The sequence below is a fragment of the Microcaecilia unicolor genome, chromosome 1, assembly GCF_901765095.1.
Source record: "Microcaecilia unicolor chromosome 1, aMicUni1.1, whole genome shotgun sequence".
Lineage (NCBI taxonomy): Eukaryota > Metazoa > Chordata > Amphibia > Gymnophiona > Siphonopidae > Microcaecilia > Microcaecilia unicolor.
The window spans coordinates 374,314,425-374,341,295 of NC_044031.1; the positions used below are offsets into that span (position 1 = coordinate 374,314,425).

General features: G+C 41.9%; 1 protein-coding gene across 1 annotated transcript in view; it reads right to left on the minus strand.

The window, feature by feature from the left end:
- The window catches only part of DNAH5 (dynein axonemal heavy chain 5), a 925,453-nt gene that overhangs the window by 717,523 nt on the left and 181,059 nt on the right, over nt 1–26,871 (minus strand). The window contains 3 exon segments of the mRNA XM_030220396.1: nt 1,268–1,503; nt 12,976–13,177; nt 25,288–25,424. Coding sequence (XP_030076256.1) covers nt 1,268–1,503; nt 12,976–13,177; nt 25,288–25,424 — 575 coding nt within the window.

Here is a 26,871-nt window from a genome sequence, read left to right on the forward strand (position 1 = left end):
GGGGGTTTGTGACCACTGGGGGAGTCAGGGGAGATGATCCCCGATTCCCTCCGGTGGTCACCTGGTCAGTTGGGGCACTTTTTTGGGACTTGGACCTGAAAAACAAGGGTCCAAATAAAGCGGACCAAATTCTCGTTAAAAATGCCCTTCTTGTTTCAATTATCACCTAAAGACGCCCATCTCTCCTCAGCCGATAACCACGCCCCAGTACCGCCTTCACCACACCTCCGACACGCCCCCGTCCGCTTTGTTCGTGCCTGCGACGGAGTGCAGTTGAAGACGACCAAAATCGGCTTTTGATTATACCGATTTGTTCGCCCACGGGAGAAAGACGCCCATCTCTCGATTTGGGTCAAAATATGGGCGTCTTTCACTTTTGAAAATAAGCTGGATGGTGTTCAGGGAATAGAAAGGGAAGAGCAAATGGGATGAGATTTAATATACTGCCTTTCTGTAGTTACAATCAAAGTAGTTTACATATTATAAACAGACACTTATTTTCTACTTGGAGCAATGGAGGATTAAGTAACTTGCCTAGGGTCTCAAGGAGCTGCAGTGGGAATCAAACCCAGTTCCACTGGGTCGCAGGCCATTGAACTAACCACTAGGCTACTTCTCTACTTGACAGTTAAAAGCCTTGTATCCTTACTGTCGTAACACTATCTGCTTTTATTCTTTAAGACAGACATTTCTTTCTGCTCTCATTTCTCTGTCCTAACATTGAACTGCAGTTCCTTTTTCTCCCTGGATTTTAATCTGCTATCTGAATTAGTGCCACTGGTCAGGTCAATGTATTGAGTTTCAGCAGCACAATCTGAATAATTCAACTGAAAATCATTAAAAGACCACACTGATGCTTTCCAGATAGTACCAGGGCAGTACAAGGTGGAGAGTGGGTGGAAGCAAACGTTACACAGATTAAACAGCGATATTCAAACTGCTATCTGCATAACTATCCATATAAGTTTAGTGGAGAAAAACTGCTGTCCTACCTTTATTCAGATAGTTATCCAGACAGTGGTTTGAATATCCCTGTTATCCGGATAATGCCAACATTATTTGCTCCATCCATATATTCAGCGCCGCAACCAGCATTTTAAAAGAATCACTGACCACACAGTGTAAAGGCTGACCCATTAAGTTTTAGTTTTTGAATTTGTTGATTTTCTCCTTCACTGTATTCTCTTTTACTTACCAACTAGATCACAGATCAGTGTAGAACTTGGACAAAGCTTTTAAGCATATCTTACTGCTGCTCTATCATTACCTCGATAGGTCCCACTTGGAAATCGATGGGGATCTGCTGCTCCCTGATCTCTTTCAAGGCTGCCATTGCTATCCTTATGTCATCCAAATCTTTGATCTGCCGGTTCAGTTTCTTGCTGACTTCCTCCACAAAGATAAAAATGTTTTCCATCTCTGTTCTGTATTTGTGGTTGCAGTAGCGACCAAAGTCAACCATCCAAGCTTTGGTCTCTGCAGTCAATGCAGATTTCAAGTCAGCTGGAAGAGATGGAATAAGTATTTCAAGTGGAACTTGTAAAGTATTTCTACTGTAAACGATCAATTGTCTGTTTGTCATAGGATATCCTTCAATTAGACTAACATGCCCCCTGATATTCAAAACTATTTAACCAGCCAGGAACGGCACTTAACCAGCTATCCGGCGATATTCAGAAGGGGGATAACTGGCTGTCCTCCGTGAATATTCCCAGTTAGCGGATAGGAAATAACTGGCTATATCGCGGCTATCCCAGAATATTCAGCGCATAGCCAATTATTGTAAGCAGCCACACTGGGCCGCATAAATAGCTGGAATATCTTTGGCCGGTTTAAATTTAACTGGCTATCACCGAATATTAACTTAGCTGGGCAAGTTTAAACCAGCCAAAATTAAACCACACATTTAGTGACCCAGTAGCTTCCCCATGTTTCTTTGGGCCTACAGCAGCCATTGCAGGCGCAGTTCATAAACCACAGCTTCCTTTAGAAATCAACTTCTGGATTTTTTTTCCTTATTTTGATGGATGTGCATAAAGTTCAATTTGATAATCCTCAGAGTGATACTACACAAGATCTTCTCTGGTTCTTCAAGATCTTCTCTGGTTCTTCTTTTTTGCTCCTTGTTTTCTTTTTGAGTGGTGCTATCTCATTTAGTATGTTTTCACTTAGTTCATCCCAGTTTCTCATGAATTGACATTGTTTTCACTTCCTCACTCTCTATTGGCTGCCTGCTCAGAGGGCCGGTCTTAGGCTGAGGCAACTGATGCGGCCGCTTAGGGCCTCGCGCTTAAGGGGGCCCTGCGCGGCATGCCTCAACTCTGCCTCCTCCAGTCCGCTCCATCCCGCTCCGCTCCCGCATGCGCACTGACAGTCATAGGCGCCACCGCCACCCGCCCTCAGCTCCCTGATAGCCCTCTGTCCTTTCCGTTCCTGCTGCCATGGCCGCCCAGCTTTTAAACCTTTTTATTTTAAGTTGCAGTGACGGCTTACCTCCAGCCTTTCACTTCCCGCTCAATGTCCCGCCTTCCTCTGATGAGGTATTTCCTGTTTCCACGAGGGCAGGAGTCACTGAGCGAGAAGGGAAAAGCTGGAGGTGAGCCGTCGCTGCAACTTAAAATAAAAAGGTTTAAACGCTGGGCAGCCACAGCAGGAATGGAGAGGAGGGCTGTTGGGGAGCTGAGGGTGGGCAGGAGGGGGCAGGGCTGGGTAGCACCTCAAACTCGGGGGCTGGGGCAAGTCGACATCATGGATGGCAGGGGCGGACAAGAGGCAAAGGAGAATCAGACATGGATGAGAGGGGAGGGCAGGGAAGAGAGGAGAAATCGTTGGACATGGAAGGGAGGACGGCATGGCAGAGGAGAAATCACTGGACATGGAGGGGAGGACAGCGGGACAGAGGAGACATCACTGGACATGGGGGGGCAGGGGAAAGGAGATTTGCTAGATATGGATGAAGGAGAGAGCAGGGGAGAAAGGAGAGTTGCTGGACATGGATGGATGGATGGATGGATGGATGAAGGAGAGAGCAGGGGAGAGGAGAGTTGCTGGACATGGATGGATGGTGGGGAGGGAAGACTGGAAGGAGATGCACATGGATGGAGGGGAGGGAAAAGAGGAGAAATCTGGACATAGATGGAGTAGAGGACAGGGAAGAGAGGTGAAACGTTGGGCAGGAATGGAGGGAAGGAAAGGCAAAGGAAGGAGATGCACATGGATGGAGGAGGGGAAGGGAGAGAGGAGAAATGCTGGACATGGATGTAGGGGAGGGGAGGAAAGTAGATGCACATGGATGGAGAGGAGTGAAGAGAAATGCTGGATATGGATGGAGGGAAAATTGCTGAATTTAAGGGCTGGATCGGAACACTTTGAAGGTAGATGCTGAAAATGGAGAAAGGATAGGGACAGGGCTACAGATGGTAGACAGGACACATAAGGACAAAGGACAGGAGGATGGTGGACATGGTAAGAGAAAAAATATCAAATGGAAGAAGACTCTGCATAAAACAGAAGACACTGGGACCAAAGCGAATAGAAAAACTAAATAATCAGACAACAAAGGTAGAAAAAAGTATTTTATTCAGAATTTAGTAATTGGAATATGTCAACTTTTGGAAATGTGCATCTGTGATATTTTGCATGTTTTCAATTTTTCTAGTATTGCTGCATGCTGAGTCTGACTTCTTGACGTAACTTTCCAGTTCAGTATTTTGCCTTCATATCTGTTGTGTCATGTGTTTTTCATGTGTGATCAAGGTGAAGTATTCTGCTAGCGTGTAGTATTTGCAGCCCTTTTTGTTTTGTTTTTTCACTAGGTTGTGTACTGGTGTTTTAGAGCCCGGTGTAATTACAGTGCTGCCTTTCCACGCATAAGGTTGTAGCTCGTCCTGTCCTTGGAATTAGTGCTGTTATGGTTTCAAAGCAGCACACCCAGGAGCAGGAGGACTAGATTTAGGACAGTCAGTCTATCTCTAATATAGCTAATTTATGGAAACATTTGGTACTGTAAATGGTGTTGTGGTTTTGTCTTTAATAGGAACCTATGCACTTACATCTTTTTTGGCAACTTGGGGTTGGGGATCTCTGTGTTGCCTCTCTGGTTTGGTGGGTTACAGAGTAATAGAGGAATTTGAAAGTACTGGATCTTTTCTTAATTAATATTTTTCCTTTATTCTCCTTTGTTATGAGAATTGGAACTACTAATTGTAGTGGACTTGAACTGAATAATTTCTGGGGAGGGGGGGTTCATGATAGCATTGTGCTTATTATTTCAATCCGTTTTTCTGTACAAGTTTAGCTTCATTTGTCTTTATTTGAAATTTCATAAATAAAAAATTTTCTAAAAATTGAATAATCTTATCAATGGGGCCCCACCAAATTGGTTTGCACAGGGCTCCGCACTTGCTAAGACCAGTCCTGCCTGCTCACATCACCTGTCCCCTAGTCTGATCACTATTTGATTTCCTTGATCTGGAAATGCCCTACTAGTATATCTCACTCCTCTAGCCTCTATCCCAGGAAATCTAGAAATCTGGTGGCTTTTAATTCAGATACTTTCTTTTCAATCTGTGAACCCTTCCCAGATGATTTTTCTTCCCTACCACCACCTGTTCAATCAAAATTGTTGTAATTCCATGCTACACTCTGCTTTAGATTAGGCAGCCCACAACATACTTCTTGTCAGTTCAAATGGCAATCCCATCTTTGGTATCATCCAGGACTCCACCTTCTTAAAGGGCACCTCTGCTATGCTGAAAGACTCAGGTGGAAATCTCCTTCACCTGCCAATGGGAAATCCTATCTCAGTGTGGCCAAATCTTAGAAAACTGAGATTACTTCTGCTAAGAAACGCTACTTCTCATCTCTTCTCTGGTGCGATATCGTTCTTCTAAACTGTTCAAGATACTAATCTGTATGACTAACCCGCCTGCATTTACATCATCTCATCCATTTTCAGCTGACCAATTAGCAATTAGTTTCATTGCTAAATCACCAGGTTGTGCTCTACTTTTCTACTTTTCCTTCTTTCACTACTTCTTCAGTTCCTGTGCCTCCAATCTCTCTTCAACCCCTTCCCATCTCCCATCTACTTCCTGCAGCTCTAATTTCAGTTCCCCATTAAACTAGCCCTATCAAAAACCATAGCCTCCATGAAACTCCCCATTCTCTATCATTGATCCTTTGCCTGCACATTTCTTTAAACAGATCCTGGACCCCTTTTGCCGTATCTCCTCTCTAAATTTCTTCCACTCTTACTAATGGTTATGTACCAGATGACTGGAAACAAATGATCATCCATCCTTGCTTGAAGGAACCTAAATCTGATTTGTCCCACATCTCTAATTACAGACCTATCTCCAATCCACCTTTTGAGGTGAAAATCACTGAAAAATTGGCTACCACCCAACTAACAGATTCTCTCTCCCAACCTCCACCCCTAAAAAAATCACTATCCTTCATCCTAGACAAACAGGTTTCCATGTCCACCATTCCACAGAGTGTATCTTACTGGGCCTCATGGATTTTAACAAACTAAATCTTGATTCTGCAAAAGATATCCTGCTCATCTCAATGTACTAATTTGATCTGGTCAATCAAACTATTCTTCTAGAACATCTCTCTGATCTTCATATTTTGACACTATGTTGTCTTGGTTTAGATTCAGAGTTTTATGGTCCCAGAAGCTCTCTTCTCCCATGCCATTATCCTCTGGTGTTCCCCAGGGTTCCATCTGGGGCCTTATACTTTTCAATATTTATCGTACTGCCCTTGCCCTACTCTTTCAATCTTTAGGCTTCACATTTTTTATTTATGCTGATGATATTCAGCTTCTCTATGCTCTTGATTCTTTCTCTCCTGGTTCTATAAATACTATCTCATCTAAACTGGAAAACATTTCAGATTAGTTTATCCTAAATGAATTATGGTTAAATGCCGCCAAATCCGAGGTCATATTTTTCTCATGGTGCTCTTCACTCTCCCTCTCCTCCCCCCCCCCCCCCCCTTTGTAGCCCCTCTATCAAGGGTAATCAATTCCTTGATAAGTGTATTTTTCTTACTAACGTGCATATGAATAGTTTGTTCTATCTTCGATCTCCCTTTTTTTACACATTTTGATCTTGGCTCTTGTCATAGCAAAACTGGATTATTGCAGTTCTCTGCATCAAGGACTTCCTCCAACCCCAGTAACTAGGCTCCAATTAATTTAGAATTCATCTATTAAATTTCTCCTATGGAGGAAAACATTTGCTTATATCACCTCTTCACTACAAACTTAATATTGGCTTCCAATTACCTATCAAATTCCATTTAAGTTTCAAATTATTTATTTTCAGATTTATTATACTGGTCTTCCTCTATTTATCTATACCCTTCCAATACTCTACTCACCACTATTTACAACAAAACCTTTTAGATATCCCTTCTCATTGGATGATTAGACTGGATCACACTAGGAATTCCTATTTTAGCATGCTTGTTTCAATTCTTTGGAATAGTTTGCAGCCAGACATTAGACTGGAATCTTCTTTAAGAAATGTAAATGTAAACTTTCTACTTCTGTCAGGTATTCCCTCAATGAGATATATAGCTATGTCCCTAGATTTATACTTTTTAAATAATGCTATTTCCTTTCACTTTGTTTTATATCTATTAATTGGAATATGTTAGATTTTGGAAATGTACATCTTTGATATTGTGCATTTCAATTTTTATTTCTCTATGCTTGCTGTGGTTGATGCCTGGAATGCTCTCCTGAGGGAGGTGGTGGAGAAAAAAACAGTGACGGAATTCAAAAAGGCATGGGATGAATGCAGAGGATCTCTAATTAAAAAATGAATGGTTTAAAACCAAAAACAACAGAAAAAAGAAGGGTGGAGAGGGCCCAATGTCAAGAGATCAGTCACCACACTCAAGGGTAAGATGCTCCAGAAAAGCCTTTATTAGGACCCAACACGGTCTGTGTTTCGGCTGTATCAGCCTTCCTCAGGGGTCAATCAATGGATGTTCTGTAATATATTGATTGATGGAGCATTTACTGATCAATTAATAAAAGTCACATGAAGCTTATAAACGTTGTGCTTTGAATGTGCCTCTGTGAAAGGAACGGAGGGGGGAAGAAGTCCTGGAAGTTCTCAGGGCCTGCAGCTGAGGCTCAGAGCAGCCAGATTGCTGTGGAGAAGAAGACAGCTAAGCAGGGTTGAGCCTTGCTGGGTCCTGGAGGGGTGACCCAGCTACAACTTGTTTAGTCTGGATCCTGTATATGGCAAACTGGTTTAGGATCGGCTAGAGGGGGCTTCAATGGAAACTCCAATAATTTGGAACATGAGGTCGGGGCAGATTTCTACGGTCTATGTCCCAGAAATGTCAAAAGAGAGACAAAACTTTGGAAGGCTGAGTGCTTTAAAAATATGCCTAAATAGTAACATAGTAGATGACGGCAGAAAAAGACCTGCACAGTCCACCCAGTCTGCCCAACAAGATAAACTCACATGTGCCATTTTTTGTGTATACCTTACCTTGATTTGTACCTGTCTTTTTCAGGGCACAGACCATATAAGTCTGCCCAGCACTATCCCTACCTCCCAACCACCAGCCCTGCCTCCCACCACCGGCTAAGCTTCTGGGGATCCAGTATTTTATATCACATTTCTTGTTGGTATAATCATGACTTGATAATGAGTATAACTGTTGGGCAGACTGAAATGACCATTCAGGTCTTTATCTGCCATCATTTACTATGTCACTATCAGGCTTATTTTCGAAAGTGAAGAATGCCCATCTTTCGACACAAATCGGGAGATGGGCGTCCTTCTCCCAAAGTCACCCAAATCGGTATAATCGAAAGCCGATTTTGGGCGACCTCAACTGCTTTCCGTCATGGAGACGACCAACATTCACGGGGGTGTGTTGGAGGTGTGGTGAAGGCGGGACTGGGGCGTGCCTAACACATGGTCATCCTCGGCTGATAATCGAAAAAAAAAAAAGGTCGTCCCTGACGTGCATTTGGTCCATTTTACTTGGACCCTTTTTTTTCACGACCAAGCCTCGAAAAGGTGCCCGAACTGACCAGATGACCACTGGAGGGAATCGGGGATGACCTCCCCTTACTCCCCCAGTGGTCACTAACTACCTCCCACCCTAAAAAAAAAATTAAAAAACATTTTTTCCAGCCTCTGTGCCTGCCTCAAATGTCAGACCCAGCTCCATGACAGCAATATGCAGGTCCCTGGAGCAGTTTTGGTGGGTGCAGTGCACTTCGGGCAGGCGGACCCAGGGGCATCCCCCCCTACCTGTTACACTTGTGGTGGTAAATGTTGAACCCTCCAAACCCCCCCAAAACCCACTGTACCCACATGTACCCACATGTAGGTGCCCCCCTTCCCTTATGGGTGAAGGGGGGCACCTACATGTGGGTACACTTGTGGGGAGTGGGTTTTGGGGGGGTTGGGGATACTCAGCACACAAGGTAAGGGAGCTATGCACCTGGGAGCAATTTCTGAAGTCCACTGCAGTGCCCCCTAGGGTGCTCAGTTGGTGTCCTGGCATGTCAGGGGGACCAGTGCACTATGAATGCTGGCTCCTCTCACAACCAAATGGCTTGGATTTGGTCATTTTTGCAATGGTCGTCTTCAGTTTCGATTATCGCCAAAAACCGAGGTCACCCATCTCTAAGGTCGACCTAAATGTTGGGATTTGGGTGTCCTCAACCGTATTATCGAAATGAAAGATGGACGCCCATCTTGTTTCGATTATACGGTGTGTCCCACCCCTTCATGGCAACGTCATCAGAGATGATCGCCCTTAGAGATGGGCAACTGCGTTCAATTATGCCCCTCTATGTATGCAGGTATGACTTTTTGAGGTTCCATTTAAGTGTTTTGCCTTCAACCCTCTATAACTGATCTGTCGTCCTTTGTTTCATATTTGTTGAGGGTCTTTCTGTGTTTTGTGCGTGTTACCAAGGTGCAGTATTCTACTAGTATGTCATTTTTGTATAATCCATAGCACAGATAAGGTTGACGCTCGTTGAGTCCTGGGAATTAGTGGTGTTATGGTATGGTAAGGTTCTAAATGTGATTTTTGAACAAATTTGTGCATAGTGTTTTTGCAGTAGAGGGCTTGTGTGTTGGCCTTACTGAGGTGATATTAAAACTTTAAAATAGTTTTAGTTAGGTATGGGCAATAATTAAAAATGTAAATCATGATCAACCAAGTGATTAAAACATTTAATCGCACGATTAATCACAGCATGCATTTTGGGCATTTCTCTTCCCCTTTCCTACTGGCTCTCTCTTATTGAACACAATCATCTCTCTATTTCTCTCATCCTCTTTGTTTCTTTCTCTCATGCCCCCTTCACCTGCCTTCACCCAGATTCTCTCATGCTCTCCTCCCCAGCCTCCCCAGCCTTCATCCAAATTCTCTCATACCCCCTTCATCAGCCTTCACCCAGGTTCTCTTATGCCCCCTCCCCAGCCTTCACCAAGATTCTCTCACCCCCCCCCCCCCGATTTTTTAAACGCAGACTCCCTCCCCCGTTTACCTCAATAGCTCGGGCTCTGGATTTTCCCTTCTTTCGCGTTGCCTCACAGTCCTTTTTCTTCCCCTGCAAGGCCAGACTCTGCAGCTACATGTGCAGGAAGTTGGAGAAGTCTCTCAGGACTTGAAACCAAGAGACTTCCCCAATTTCCTGTATGGTGCGGTTCATGTAGCTGCAGAGCCTGGTCATGCAGAAGAAGAAAAAGGAATCTGACGCAGCTCAAAAGAAGGGAAAATATGGAGTCTGAGCTATTGAGGTAAACACGGGACATGGGGCAGGTCCACATTATAAAATCAGCTGGTGCTAAAATGCTATTAACATGTTAAAATACTAATGCATTAATAGCATTATTTCAACACGTTAATTGCCCACCCCTAATTTTAGTTTGTTATAATATTAGATGCAGTTTTAGAAGATTCTGCAGGATCTGATATGTTTTGTGATATTTGTCAATATAGCAGAATTGTGTCTGATCATGTTTAAATTATGAGACACTGACTCTTGAGGGGTCTTTAAATATAGTTGAATTGTTTCCATAGATTTGTGTGTTTGGTTTAGTATTGGTTAATTGCTTGAAATAATTGAATTTAAAATAAGTAACATTTTCACCCATGACACAGAAATCCATTTTTAGATTTACATGAAAGCATTACTTGTCAATAAAAGTAGCCAGCAGCCCTTCCCCAGGCCTCAGTCCCTTCACCACTATGTCAAATTTATACCCCGAATGCATCATGAGAAAAATTCGCTCATTGGCCTTCACTCTCACTCCTTGGGATGGGCCACCTTAGGCATCTTCCTCCGTCCCCTTCCCTGGCCCAGTGGCTTCCTTGCTCCTCACGCCCACTTTTCCAGCACAAAAAAAAAAGTGATATAAAGGTGTGGAGCTGCTGTTTAGGGCACACAGTTGATGGCTCTGCTATGTGGCCCCCTTCCGATATGGACTTCCTCTTTCTGAGGGGCAGAACCTGCAGAGCCATCAATGTCATGGTGTAGACTATAGCTCTGCACATTTAAGCTGGTTTTTTTTTTTTTTTTTTTTTTTGGAAAGTGGCTAAGGAAGTTGTTCCACTGGACTGAGGAGGAGGGAGGAGGCCCCATCCACAAAATTTTGCCCAGGGCCCCATAGGTGATTAAATCAGTCCTGATTGACATGGTTGCAATGTCAATATCAATTCTATGGCACTTACCAGCAACAAGAGGCTTTTGGAAAAGCCTGAATGTTTTGCTGCCTCCCAGGGAATTGATTGTGAAAATTGGCATGTTTCCTACAAAAATGATGGTGCCTGTTGTCGAGGCTAGGATTATCTATCTGTTGATCTCTCCTTCCATACACATATTTTGGTGCATATTTGCTACCAGAAGTATGGTGGCACAGTGTCAAGTACTGGCGGAGAATTCAGCCACACAAATAAAGACCCAGGGTAAGAGGGATAGAGAGAGACAGGAGGGGATGAGGCAAAACGGAAAGAAAGGGAGAAGAGAGGGAGCAAAGTGAGAGAGAAGGAAGGGAGTCAGTGATGGAAGGAAAGGGAAGGAGTGGAAGAGAAGGGATAGGGAGACAGAAGAAATGAAGATAGTGGCTGATACATAATCACCCTCTGCACTCACACCCCCTCACACCATACACTTGCTCCCCATACATCTCCTATACTTATCACCACATTCCACACAGCCACTCCATGCACTCACAGCCAAACTCCATATTACCTATACTCTCATATTTACATTCCCTTATACCTCCACAGACCCCACAAACACCACCAAATCAGACACAAGCCACACTCTCATAAATCTCATAGCCCCCCCCCCCCCCCCCCCGACTCACAGCCATATCACCCAATGATTACCCAACCAACCTTACACACACATCCTACTCACTCACTTGGGGGCATGGGAAAAGAATCAGCTACTAGTAGCAGGATTGGGGGAGGGGAGAGCATGCTAGGGGAAAACGCAGCACCATTTGACAATGTACCTGCAGTTCTAGTTTTTGTGAAGATTTTTTTTTTTTATTGTCGGTGTTGTTTGCATTTATGATTATGTATGTCTTGTTTGTTCTCCACTCTGGATAAGGGCGGATTATAAACAATAAATCTAAATCTAAAACACTGAGTGTGGGAACAGTCATTTCAAAAGACTGCTGCCATGAACATGTATGTGTGTGTGTAGGGGGGGGGGGGAACATATGTTTTCCCCACATTAAGTTTTTTTGAAATCACTACTCCTGCTGGATGTGGAAGGACGTACACGTGCAGTCCTACATCTGTTTTTCAGGATCCTCTACATTTGGCTGATCTCTTTGTAAAATACTTGGAGAATCTTCCATGTCCTAGCCTGGTTGTCTGAATCCCCCTCTCCGCATTCTTTCTAAATTAGGGCTCCACAGTTAGGAGCTCAGCTTTTTTTTTTTTTAATATTAGGCTCTTCTTTAAGGCTATCAAAGGTAGAGTTTTGGGGGCAAGCAACATGGATAGTATTTACTTTTGGTGATCCTGCCATGTACTTATCACATGGATATTGGGCTTGATAGACCTTTGATCTGACCCAGTATGATAGTTTTTACATTCTTACTGAAGGTCATTTGGAAAACTATAAAACCTCATAACCACTACTACTGGCAAACTCTGTCAGTTCTCTTCTGGGCTTTCAGGTAACACACTGTCAAACCGTGCTTGAATAGTTCTCTAAAAACTGACATCTATGAGGTTTCTGATTACTTGTCTTTTGGAAAGAAAGTTAAGAATTTTTCTTTCTTTTTGTTTTTGGGTCTGATATCCAATGGTCTCTTCGATGCTTTATTTTGTCTGTCTTTGCTTTTCAATTGTTTCACATATTTTATATTATGATTTAATACAAACATAGTTAAGCATTGGCATAATTAAATAAAAACATTCCAAGTTTTTCTTCTATGGATGTGGAGAAATCTCTAAATAATTGAGAACAAAGGCTCATGGCACCAGATGTCGATGGAGCAAGAAATAAAAGGAAGCAAACAAACTGCCAGGTGAAAAAAAAAGCGCATTTTTCATATCCTCCTTTTACCAGGGTAAATCGGTGTTTTGAGGTCAATTTTTAAAAGCCATTTAAATCAGGTAAGTACTGACTTATCCAGGAAAAAAGGACTGTCTGAAAAATTTACATACCTCTAGCTATATTATGAGGTGATCTTCTAGGGGAGGGGCATAGATTGCATTTTCAAATCTACCTGGAAAACGTAGGTGTGAATGCCAATGAGTATGATGTACCAGCATTAATTTCCTAAGCGAAAGCTTTGAAAATTGTCTCTAAAATCTATAAGTATTTTTAATCTGCAGGCTTTACAACAGTTTCAAACTGCCCACAAAGCTGGAAACACGTTAAAAGAAAAGGAAAATCAGGGAGACATTAACAGAATGTTATTAATTCAGAAATTGAAAATGCTATAATTTTACCAGTATAGAGTGCTACTGTTCCCACACAGATGTACTCAGGCTCCGAATTTATTTCCAGTTCTAAATCTCTGAAGTAGAGGATCTGGGATTCAAATTCACTCAGGAGAGGATTCCTTGCAATGAATTTCTGAATGGTTACTTCTCTCTCCCTCTGCCAGATATGGTGGTAACATTTAAAACGTTCAAGTGCTGTGAGAACCTCCTAGAACATATTAAGAATAAATGCATTAAGAGGAGCAGCCTAGTAGTTAGAGCACCAGGGAAGTCTGGTTCAAATCCCACTTTTTACTGCCTTAGGTACAAAGTTATATTATAAGTCCTCTGAGGACAGGGAAATACCTATTGTACATGAATGTAACACCTTGAACTACTGTTGAAAAAGATGTAAAATAAATTCAAATAAATAATTGCACCTTCATTCTATGGACACTTATGCACCAGTACATTTATACATAGGTCAATATTCAGCCACTGTGGTCAGCATTTTCTTTTAAACACTGGCTGTGGCAGTCAAAAAATATCCAGACAGTCAGCGTCACTATCCAGACAGTGGCTAGTGCTGACTATCCAGATAAAGTAGTCAGTGCCAGAACTTATCCAGGTAATATTGAAGAGCGCAGTTATCAATGTGAACTACTGCTTAAACATGATATTTTACCACAGGTCCCATTTTTATGCAATAAAACCTAGTTACTAATAACAAGGGTTAACAGTAAAATAACACGTATTAATGGTAGCCCAAGGTGATAACTCCCCCCTCCTCCCAGTCTGATGTCCAGATAACTTAGGATAACCTTATACCTATCCCAGATATCTGAATAAGTTAACCAGGTAGCAGAGCAAGTACTGCCATTATCCAGATAAGTTTCCTGAATAATGTATTGTAAGTTTAAATGAGGCTAGTTAATCCTTTTTGGAAGTGGACCATCTGAAGAAATGTGTAAACTCTAAACAGCAAATGGTGTCTAGTATTTCATGATTGGTGGTTGGGATTTTACTGACTTTGGCTGGCTTGAATTGCATTTGACTTCGCGGATCCATCATCATTATTTCTTTTTTGTATTTATTGATTTATCTATATTTTCCTATGCACTTCCCTTCCCTTTCCCTGACTGGTGGATTTGACTTCTGAGGACTATTTTTTTTCCTTTTCTGTTTTGCTTCTTTTTTCCTTTAATGTGTTCATTCTTTTCCTTTAATTTTCAGATCTCTTTCCTGGTAACATGCTCTAATGTTATTAAATTGTTAATCATTTAAAAAAAGAAAATATGCTGAGTTGGGGATGAGATAATGGGAATTTTAATGATAAGGAGAGCTTATGTCTTACCTGATGATATTTTTTTAGTCATAAGTGCATAAGTATTGCCACACTGGGACAGACCAAAGGTCCATCAAGCCCAGCATCCTTTACAATCAGATTAATACAGAATCTGTGGGTTATGTCCATAGACCAGCAGATGGAGACAGAGAAACAAAGTAGTTCTAAGGGCACCATGCAGCCTTAGAATGCTCAGCATTTCAAATGTTCAAGCAATGGTGCTCATGTTCACACTTCAGGTCAAACATTGTATTCACCTATTACTTTTACGAGTAAGAAACTGCTGTACTCTGACACACAGATCTCCAACTGAGTCAGGAGCTGCCTGAAAATCCACTGATATAAGTTAGAGGCATTATAAAATAGAAATACTTTGAACTAAGAAATGATAAGAAAACAGGAGAATAATTCAGTATGGAAACATGTTCATTAAAATTCTTAAATCTCCACTACCCCAATTGCAAAGGACTTAAATACAAATCAATACATGCATCTAGCTTCTCCTACCTCTGCATGCAATTATGGAATGAACTACCGAATACCATAAAAGCAACGCATGACTTGACAACCTTCCGGAAGTTATTGAAGACGAACTTGTTCAAAGAGACTTACAAAAAGTATTCTCCATAATGACTTGACTCTTAAACTACACCAGAACCAACCAATATCGATCTCTTTTAATTTGATCACTTCAATCTTATTATCATTATTGAACATTATATCTTATCCTGCTCTCATTTATATGTTATGTATTATTTATTTATTCACCCTATTTTACATGATATTATTCGCATCTTAATTGTAACAATATGCTGAATTTCTTATTCTGTTAATGATGATCGCTATTGCGACAAAATGTAAGCCACATTGAGCCTGCAAATAGGTGGGAAAATGTGGGATACAAATGCAGCAAATAAATAAATAAATAAACAAACAAACAAACAAGTAGGTAGGTTTCTGGACTGGTCTGGTAGGACTAAAGGAAAGGGAAAGGAAAATGGGACTTGATATGCTGTCTTTCTGAGGTTTTTGCAACTACATTCAAGGTGGTTTACATGTATTCAGGTACTTATTTTGTACCAGGGGCAATGAAGGGTTGGGTGGCTTGCCCATGGTCGTGGGGAGCTACAGTGGGGATTGAGCTCAGTTCCCCAGGATTAAGGTCCACTGCACTAACCACTAGGCTACTCCTCCTCCTCAAGTAAGAAATAATTTCTTCTTCCTTAGTGTCCATACCAGGCAAGACCAGAATGTGTGAGATGTAGCAAAGCAGTTCCCAATTAGGGTGGGACTATAAATCCTGGCTGAACAAAGCCCGGTCCAAGGACAGAAAGGCTAGACATATCATAGGAAACCAGACTAATTTGGATATGCAAGTACACCAAGAGTTCAGACTGGAAATAAAAACAAAAAGTGTCACTACAACCCATCTCTGAAAACAAAAAGATTGGTAGAAGAAATTTAAATATTAGATGGATAGGAATCTTCCCAATTGCAGATGTTGTAAAAAGAACCTCAACTACACTAGGAAGGAGTATATGAAGTACTTAACTAGAATACAAAAGTTCAACTGATTACCCAGGAAGCAAGATTAAGTCTATAAAGAAGAACAGAGAGGGGTGTTAACGGCTATTTTCCATCTGAGAAACTGAAAAATAATTGTATTCCAAGAATTGTTGTGAACCAAAATTCTGCAAATTGAGGAACAGAAAGCCAAGGAGATTCACTGAGAACGAGATAGTAACTCATCTTTCTTAATGCTCCTAGAAAGGTAATAGGACCCTGTGAGGGGGGTTATAGAACTCTACCCCTCACCCTTAAGAATGGTCCCTTACAGGGGCATTTTCGAAAGAAACGTCTAAGTTGGAATTTGGATGTCTTTGTAAAACGTCCAAATTTGGAGGCAGGGAAAAGGTCATTTTTGAAAAAAGATGGACGTCCATCTTTCGTTTTGAAAATACCAAGGACGTCCTTGGATTTGGACGTCCCTAGATTTGGATGTCTTTGATTTTTGGCGATTTTTGAAACCAAAGATGTCCAAGTCTAAAACGTCCAAATGCAAGCCATTTGGATGTGGGAGGAGCCAGCATTTATAGTACACTGGTCCCCCTGACATGCCAGGACAGCAATCAAGCACCCTAGGGGGCACTGCAGTGGACTTCATAAAATGCTCCCAGGTACATAGCTCCCTTACCTTGTGTGCTGAGCCACCCAACCCCCCCCCCCCCCAAAACCAACTACCCCCAACTGTACACCACTACCATAGCCCTTAAGGGTGAACGGGGCACCTATATGTGGCTACAGAGGGTTTCCTCCACAAATGTAACAGGTAGGGGGGTATGGGCCTGGGTCCACCTATCTGAAGTGCACTGCACCCACTAAAACTGCTCCAGGGACCTGCATGTGCTGTCATGGACCTGAGTATGACATCTGAGGCAGGCACAGAGGCTGGCACGTTATATTTTTAATGATGTTTTTTGAGGGTGGGAGGGGGTTAGTGACCACTGGGGAAGTAAGGGGAGGTCATCCACGATTCCCTCCGGTGGTCGTCTGGTCATTTTGGGCTCCTTTTTGTGCCTTATTCATAATAAAAACAGGTCCAGGTGAAAATGGCCAAGTTTTAGTCTTGGACATCTCTCCTTTTTTCCATTATGGCTTAAAGACGTCCAAGTCTTAGGAACGCCCAATTCCTGCCTTAAACAAGCCTCCGATATGCCCCCCTCAGATTTGGACATCCTTGAGATGGACGTCCGCTAGAGACGTCCAAAATCGGGTTTCAATTATACTGATTTGGATGTCTCTGAGAGATGGACGTCCAAGTGCCGATTTATGTTGAAAGATAGATGTCCATGTCTTTCGAAAATGTGCCTGTTAGACAGTCTGAGCTACCTTAAGAGCACTAGTCCCGCCTGGGAAGTGAGAAGAAAGGAGGGGTGGAGCCTAAACCAGAAAGTATATAAGACAGGGCCTGACTGAAGTTAAGAAGACCCAGAGAGAAGAAGGGATCGAAGCCCCAGTGTACGCCACCACCATCTATTGTTATGGATTATCACCTGCCTAGGTAAGCCACTTTTGCTTCTTGCTTGAGACTGACTGGAGGTCTGGCTGGAACCAGACCCTAGTTCTCAGAGAAAAACTGAGAAAAGACTCACAGGCTGTGTTTGGGGCGGGGTCACCCTACCAGCCACAGACTGTTCAGGCCTTGCCAGCCTGAGGCCTGCTTAAGATTGCTTATTGAACTACAGAGGCATTCTATCTTTTGCTCCTGGTCCTGTAACATAACAGGCCTCAGGATTCAATTAAGTTGTCACAAGAAAGGAAAAATAAAAGTCTGTCACGAAACACCTAGCCACCCGCCTGGAGTTACGCCATGGCCACTTACAAGGTCTATCCCTAGCACAGCTCAGGTCTGCCTGCACCTACCGCTTGTGCTCTACACTAGCACCTTCCTCCCACTGACTGGGTCACAACCACCTCTGGGCGAGTCTCCCACTCTCAAATTATCCCCAGTGATTTCTAGGATACTGGGGCCACACTCCCAGTGGTTCCACAGTTCCCAGAAAGCACTCACAGACCCACCAACACACAAACCACCAGGATTCTTTATCAGTCCAGACAGCTGAGTCAACAAACTAAACAGGTTTATTGTCACAACTTGAACAGTGAACAGAAAATGTGCAATCAGCAAACAATAACAGGTAACTGAAATATGGATCAATTATAAAACTATCTAAACATTTGTTTACTTTCAAAAAGGTACCTCGGGGATCAGGAAATATGCTGCTCACAGATTATTAAATATAACTGATCACAGGGCTTCAGGAAAGAGATCTCTCTCTCTCTCTCTCTCTCTCTCTCTTTCTCTCTCTCTCTCTCTCTCTTCTACTGGGCTGAAACTGGAGGCAAAATCAGTACATTCTAATTGAAATTGAGCTCCTAGGTCAATCAGAGCCCAGAAGAACAAGTTTCAAATGTATACTGCTCACAGTACTGTAGATCACTTCCTCACTGAGTGAATCTAAAGAGGGAGCAGTCACTTTTCTGTAACAGCTTTAACATAAAACATGCACTATCTGCTAGCCACTTGAAGAAATCCACTTCATGATTAATTAAGGCAGTTTTACAAGCTTTAAAAACCCACTGTTCTGCCTGTTACAGAAGTAAACACTTATTTTCATTTATATCACTTTGTCTGGCTGTGTTAATTCACAGGCCCACCCTAAACCCTAACTTGGGGTGTCACAAACCTCTAAGTACAGAATTACCCAAAATATTCTCCCCAGATGGAGAACAATACCACAAGGTGGATACAGCTATGGAGAACTCAAGCATACAAAGATGAATTATCAGGATGCAACGGTCTAGCTGAGGAAGAATGAATATTTACAATATCAACCAGTATGAACTTCTAAAGTTTCTGAATATTCTCTGAGAAGAATGCTCAGAGTCCACTGAATCAATCCCTTGCAAACTGTAAGAGTGAATATGAGAAAGAGGGGAAATGAGTCCCCCAATGTTATAGGGAATAGTGGTGGACTTTGAATCCTGGCTTCACTGGCTCAAAGCCCAGTGAACTAATGATGATTATTCCTGTATTACAGGATGTGCCCAACTTTGCTAGAATATGTACCTGTGGAACAGGAGGAGCTGAAATACCACTAACTGCTATAGCATGACTATAGCAATTGTGCTTTTCTATAAGAACCAAAATGCTCGGTACTGAAAAAAATGGCACTTTTTTATTTAATGATAACAGGATCAGTTCTTTTAGAACTACTACTACTACTTGACATTTCTAAAGCGCTACTAGGGTTACGCAGCGCTGTACAATTTTCTTACTGGTTCACGAGCACCTTCACAGGAATCATAGGAAAACAGTTTAAGCCTCTTTATGGTGCCAAATGTTGGCCTACAGTCCACTAGTTATATGGCCAATGGAAGGCTTTATATGCCACTAAACCCCCAAATCAGGATCTTTATCAGAAGATTTAAAGTGCTGCAGCAAGATCTTCAGAAGAAAACACCCTCAGTGCTCTTCCATGAAAGCAAAGACAGAAGGCCTGAAGCAGTAGATGAACTGTGAAAACCTACAGAGAGATGAAGGTTCAGAATACTGTGGACTAAGACCAAGCTACTTGTGTCACCTGATTCTGATAATGAGCATCTCAATCAACAGACTAAAATCTGATGTTATTATCAACCAATTGGGAGCTTTAAGGCTGACACCTCAATACAGAATGTTGAACAAAGTCATCATCTTATACTGTATGATCCCAGGAATTCCAAGGGTAGACCAGACTCGTAGCTGTAGGAGTGTACTACTACTACTATAAATCATTTCTATAGTGCTACCAGTTGTACGCAGCGCTTCACAATTTAACATGAAGAAAAGACAGTCCCCGCTCAAAAGAGCTTACAATCTAGCGACTAGCACAAGAATAGAGAACTATGTAAGGGTCACAAGTGAGCTCGAAGCTATTAGATTAAAAATATAAATGCTACCGTTGATTCCACCACATGCGTCTTGTCCCATAACCGATGCTCGATGTGACACAAACAATCCTATGCAGAAAAAAATTGGAAAACACCCTGAACTCACAGAAACATTAAGAAACATACCCGAAGCCACCCTGGTGGTTTAGTGGAGTCTTCAGGAGAGGAAAGATCCCCAGTCTTTCCTGCCCACTGCTGGCGCTGATCCCCTTGTTGCCGCATTGCTCTTTAAAAATGGCTGCCGAGACTTCCACTGAAGTCTTGTGAGGCTGCCGTTGGAAGTCTCGGCAGCCATTTTAAAGAAGAGGGTCAGCATCGGCAGCGGGCAGGAAAGACTCCACTATACCACCAGGGTGGCTTCAGGTATGTGTCGGTAGGGCACCCTGAGGCTCGGGGGAGCGGGGAGGAGGTCTGGAATAGGTAGGTAGGTAGGTAGGTGGGTGGGTGGGGAGAGTACTGTAAAAGAAAATTCAAGGTAATATCTGTGTCATTTAGAGGGGCTGGTTAAAAGGATGGGGAGGGGAGGATACTGTAAAAAAAAACTCAAGGTAATATCTGTGTCGTTTGGTTAAAGGGACTCCCTAGTATTCATGCAGAGATTTTTTTTTTCTCCTGGTAAAGGGCCACTAAACAGACATTATGTTACAAGAATTAGGTGCTCAACATTCAGAGTTTCTATCTATTTATTTACTTATTTATAGCATTTTATCCCACATTAAACATGAATTAGATTGAAACCTGGAAGCACTTAAAACATAGGCGGTCGGTGGCCCAATTGTTTGGGGAGGCTAAAGGGGGCGGGGTTAGGGGTGGGGCCATGGGCAGAACTTACCTCCATAATTGTCTGACTACACAGAAAAAAAATAAGTAAAAATAAAATAGTCACAATTAATACCTTTTATTAAATTTAGATTAGATATGTATCATATGTCAAAAAATAAAGTGGTTGCTCAAAGCATATACTAACCACAATCGCTCAACTGCAAAACACTATGCACAACTTTGTGCAAAAACACACTCAGAACCTTACTGTACCATAAATAATGCAGACTGTCAACAATATGAAACAAGGGATCATAATATCATAATTCTCATGTAGAGCTACAAAACACCCTTTTAGGGTGGATAGTGTTCACAATGAGCTCCTTTTATTAATGACCATATGTAGATCCTTCAAGAGGTAGTGTGTCATGATTTAGGCTCTACACTTTTTCTGAAGTTTTGGTGCCACCTCAGTAAGGCCAACACACAATCTCTCCACTGCAAAACAATACACACAAACTTCTGCAAAAACACACTCATAACCTTACCAAACCATAACAGCACTAATTCCAAGGACAGGACGAGCTACAACCTTATGCGTGGAAAGGCAGCACTATAATTACACCGGGCTCTAAAACACCAGTACAGTACCTAGTGAAACAAAAAACAAAACAAAAAGGGCTGCAAATACTACACACTAGCAGAATACTAGATCTTGATCACACATGAAAAACACATGACAACAGATATGAAGGCAAAATACTGAACTGGAAAGTTACCTCAAGAAGTCAGACTCAGCATGCAGCAATACTAGAAAAATTGAAACTTACCTGCATAATATCACAGATACACATTTCCAAAAGCTGACATATTTCAATTAATAAATTCTGAATAAAATACTTTTTTCTACCTTTGTTATCTGAACATTTAGTTATTCTATATTTGCTTTGGTCCCATTGTCTTCTGTTTTATGCAGTCTTCTTTTCATTTGATATTTTTTCTCTCACCATGTCCACCATCTTCTTGTGTCCTTATTCGTCCTGTCTACCACTTGTAGCCCTGTCCCTATCCTTCCTCCAGTTTCAGCATCTGCCCTTAATCTACTGCTATCCCAACCGCTCAGGTAAGGGTTAAATCTCACAGTTCCCTGGGAGTTTAGATCAGCAGGAAGAGAAAGCTTGATATAATACCCCAGCAGGGAACTAGAAGCAAAGGAAAACAAGTTTATCCAGGCGTGTTAGTTATCTCAGGCGACAACGAATGCACCAAATTAAAAAAAACGACCTCATTAATCAGATCTCGTTGCTTGATAAATCCCATCCTCTTCTCTATAAATTTTAATCAAAAGGAACTTCAATCTGAGTGAAGCTGGGAAACTTTTCAGAAGCAGGGGAATGAGGAACTCACTGTAAAGCATGAAGTGCACTGAACTTTCCTATACCCTGTGGGAAGTGAAAAACACAGGGGGGGTCTGCCCAGAGCTGAAGCTTCCTTTCTATAGCAGAATTCCCTGCAGCCCGCAAGATTTTCCATCAGTAATTCCGATCCCCCCCCCACTAGCCCCAGAACAACACCCCCCACCCCCACCCCCACTGTCAAGTCCGAAGCACAGATTGCACCACTTTTCTAAGCAGATAAGCGAAAAGCATGTTAGTCATCAAATGCTTCCATGCACAATTAGAAGTTGCAGTGACGGCTCACCTCCGCTCCAGTCTGCCTTTGCCTTCTTGCTCAGTGGGGAGTGGGCGGCGATGGAAAAGGTCACAGCTTGGCTGGGGAGGCATAGCCTCCCCAAGCCTCTTATACGGGGCGCCTATGACTTAAAATCTTTTTTTTCCTGTCCTTACATCAAAAGAAAAAAAGAAGGCATGTGGGAACTTGCTCCTTTTGCTTTGTGGAATGCAGTGGTATATTATAAAAATGCACTTGCCTTTTTTATTTTTATTTTTATTATTATTATTACTATTTCACAGAGAAGGTATTGATTAATGAGGGAAGGGTTTCCTTCATGCAAAACTGTCCAGAGTCAGTCTAAGGGCCCTATTTACTAAGGTGTGTTAGTGTTTTTAGCACTCCTACACTTAGCTAGCGAGCTAACCATGTAGACACCTATAGGAATATTGTAGGCACGTACGTGGTTAATGCACATACATGGTTAATGCGCCTATAACACTGCTTAGTAAACAGGGCCCTAAATGTGCCAACATACGTCTAGCCCCATCTCTACCTGTTTTCAAATCTATGCTAAAAACCCACCTTTTCACTGCTGCTTTCATCTCCTAGCCAATACTCAATTGCCCTCCCCTTGTCCCTTCCTTCCTTCTCACCCATTACTTCCCTCACCTGTAACGTCTGTCTGTATTTTTAGATTGTAAGCTCTCTTGAGCAGGGACTGTCTATTTGTGTCAGGTGTTCAGCGCTGCGTGTGTCTGGTAGCGCTATACAAATAATAATAATAATAACATTGTTCAGTTTAGCACACTATTAGCAGCCAAGTTCATACAAAGTTAGTTATGTTCAGTGGAAAATAAATCTGTTGGCTCAGGCTGCTTGCTATGTGACTATTCAGTCACTGTTTCATTACTGCTACCAAGTATTACATATTAAGCGGATTTGTTTTAATTCATTTATCCAGTCCTTACATGCACGTGGTTTTGCTTTTTAAACCCAAAGGTTTCCTATGATAGCATTGCGCATATTTGAATTAGTTTTTCTCTACAAGTTTTGCTTGATTTGTCTTTATTTGAAATTAAAACAAGTTTAAAACACATCTTGTCAACAAGGGGCAGGGCTAGGTGGGATAGGGGGCCCCATCGAACTGGCCTGTACAGGGTGTATGTAATTCTTTTGCCCTTCTGTCTTCCCAACCTGAAGGAATGTTCCACACACTCACACGGTTAGGAAGAGAAGAATTGGACACCACACAATGATGAGAAAATTGTGCATTTATTTGTACTTACCAAGGCAAAGAAAATAGACAGTCTATAATGCTTTTCTTATGGGAGTTTACAAAGGCTGCACAGCTGCAATCTCTAAGTAATTCTCCGACTAAGTCCAGCTTACTCTCAGGTTATACACTTTTCTATCATCTAACAGTTTGCTAGCATTAGCTCAGCCTCAATATTGCTAAGCATTGGTTTTGACAGCTGATCAAGATTATTAGGGAGGTCCAAAGCAACATGATACCGATTAGAATTTTCCACTTGCTACATCAGAGTCCATTTCACCAGCAACCTTTTATCTTATCTTACCAGACATCAAAACTGCAAAAAGCTAACCACATTCTTCAGTTCACATCTTCCATGGAAAATGGCTTCATGTTCCTGTTTCTGCAAAGCCTGTCAGCTAGCTTGTCACAAGAGCTTATGTGCCTCAGGATCACACAGAGGCTATGCTTTTTAGACTTAGCTTTAGGCTTCAGGACTTTGGTTCAGGGAAGGCCCAGACAGGTTCATTATTATCAAGGGCCCCACAATTGCTAAGACCGGCCCTTTGTGGAGGGGAGTAGGGAGGGTTTCCAGCCTGTGGGGGTGGACAGTAAGCCAGGGGAGACTTTGCTCTTCTTGCCTGGGAGCATCGGGTCATAGCTTTGTGGCCCGATGCTCCTGAGTGGTGAAATAACCCCGGCTTTTTATGGTGATTTTATGGCCCTAATGCTGTATATCACCGCAAGTCAAGTTAGGGCACCTGCATAGTAATGCTTGTTTTGCATCTCATTATTATGTAACCTGCAGAAACTTAGATATCTCCGTGGTAAATTTTGTCAGGCTGTGTTAGGACCCTTTAAGTCACATTTAGGGGCTAATAAGGTAACTTGAAGCCCTAACACTGCTTGATAACTTCCCCCCCCAGGGGTCCTTTTACAAAGGCGCGTTGAAAATGGCCTGTGGTAGTGTAGACACAGGTTTTGGGTGCACACAGAATAATTTTTCAGCGCACCTACAAAAAATGCCTTTTTTTTGCCGAAAATGAATGTGTGGCAAAATGAAAATTGTCACATGTTCATTTTGGGTCTGAGACCTTACTGCCAGCCATTGACCTAGCAGTAAAGTCAAACGCGGTAACCAGGCGGTAATGACCTACATGCGCCAAATGCCAATTGGCGCACGGCCAATATCTACGGCTGAAAAGAAATATTATTTTCCAGACACACGTATCAGGCACGCGCCAAAAATGACATTACCGCAAGAGCCACGCGGTAGCCAGGCAGTAACTCCATTTTGGCGTCCATTGGGTGTGCATAGACCCTTGCATGGCTTAGTAAAAGGGCCCCTAATGTGTTACCACAATTCAGTTAACATCCGTTCTAATCAGTACTGCTACTTTCAGTTGTCAACATAATTCCTAACTACGGAGGACAATGATGGATGACTGCCTTTGTGTGAGACCTAAGAATCAAACTCAGAACTGAAGAGCTGAGTTCCAAAACCTGTTAAATACATTTTTTTTTTCAAAAACAAATTTATACTGGAAAGAGACTGATTTTACAGATAGCCACAGGATTATGAAATTTGCATTAAAAGGCAATTATTCATAAGGTATATGATATTCAGTGAAAAAAATTTCTTATGCTGGGTAAAATTCTTGAAAATAAAAACTTGCACTTATCCAGAAACAGATTTTTGGACTTAATACGTTTTGGAACTCACATCTTCAATTTTAGATGTCATGTCCTATTCTACAGCTATCTGAAAACATATGCAAGCAATTATTATAGATTAATACATAAACTGGCTTACCTTTTTGGTTGAGTTTATAGCCGTGCTGAGAACAGAGATGAGTTTAACAATCTCTTTATTCTCAGAAATGTTCTTAAAGTAGTTTTTGCTTTGTAGAAGAGGAGCCAAGCTGACTGATGCAATGTCAGATACACTCCCTGGAAAGTCAAAATTGCTTACATTATTTTTAAAAATTCTTAGATCTCATCATGATTCATATGAGAAATGGTAGCTATACTTTAAGGACTAAAATTACACGCGGATCCTGGCACCTAAACATGCACACATAAATTTTAATTAATTCCAATTAGTGCCAATTGATTAGTGTACAATTATTGGCGCTAATTGGCTCATTGGTCAAATTGGGCATGCACCCAAATTTGCACACGCAATTCTGAGTGCCATATATAGAATTAGGGTGTAAACCAAGTTTATTTACCATCTCTATAAAATTTGTATTCATAAATAGATTAAGAAAAAAAAGAAGAAACATGAAGTTGATATTCAGCTTGAGTTACTCGGGTAGGAGTAGCTCCTACTTAGTTAACTCATGCTAGTGGACTCAGGGCAGATATTCAGCAAAACATTACTGAAGACTGCCACTGAATATCTGCACAGACTGCCACAGCACTATCCCCCAGATTCTACATACTGCGCTAGATCCATGGCGAAATGTAGGTGGATGCTATAATAACGCGCGTAACATAATTGGCTTAACAAGTTAATCAGTGTTGATAACAGCACTTAACAAGCAATAATGAGAACTACTTAGCAATAATTAGAATTTATGTGCACAACTCGCTAAACGTATTCTATAATGACCTGCCCCTAAATTCTAATGTGTGTACTACTACTACTACTACTACTTAGCATTTCTGCAGCGCTGTACAAGTTTAAACACGGGGAGGGACAGTCCCTGCTCAAGAGAGCTTACAGTCTATAAAGGGGCGTGGCTATGGACAGGGAAATGGGTGTTTCATGGGCATTCCAAAATTTACATGTGCAGTTTTAGAATGTGGCCCAGTGTGCATAAATCTAAGCACAGGGATTTAGGCCACGTTTTCATTGGCCTAAATGGACGCATGTTGTTTTAGGCACTAGAATTTCTGCCTATGCGTATTCTATATACCGTGCCTATGTCTAGGCACCGCTTAGTAAAGATTTCCACCTAAGCGTATTCTATTACGCTTAGGTGGAAATCTTTACTATGCAGATTTTTTAGGCACCATATATAAAATCTAGCCCTATCTGTATAAATAGCATCCCTAATCTGCCCAGACAGCTGTCTGGGTACCAGCACTGAATGATGGCAGACCACAGATAATTTCCAGCAGAAACCAAAGACCCAGATATTCAGCACCAGATATGGCCCAGCGTGGAACATTTTTGTCCAAATCAACCCGTAGTGGGCAGCGTTGAAACAAAAATGGTGACCACACCTGGCTGAATATTGACCAGCATAAGTCTCATCATATAAGGGAAAAATCTGCATAGATCTGTGCTCCGCAAATATTTTATTATTTGAAAAATATCTTGGTCTACATTCTGGGGGGATGTAATCAATGTGGGCTACTGTTAAGTTGGGCTATTTTAATAGGCGGGCCC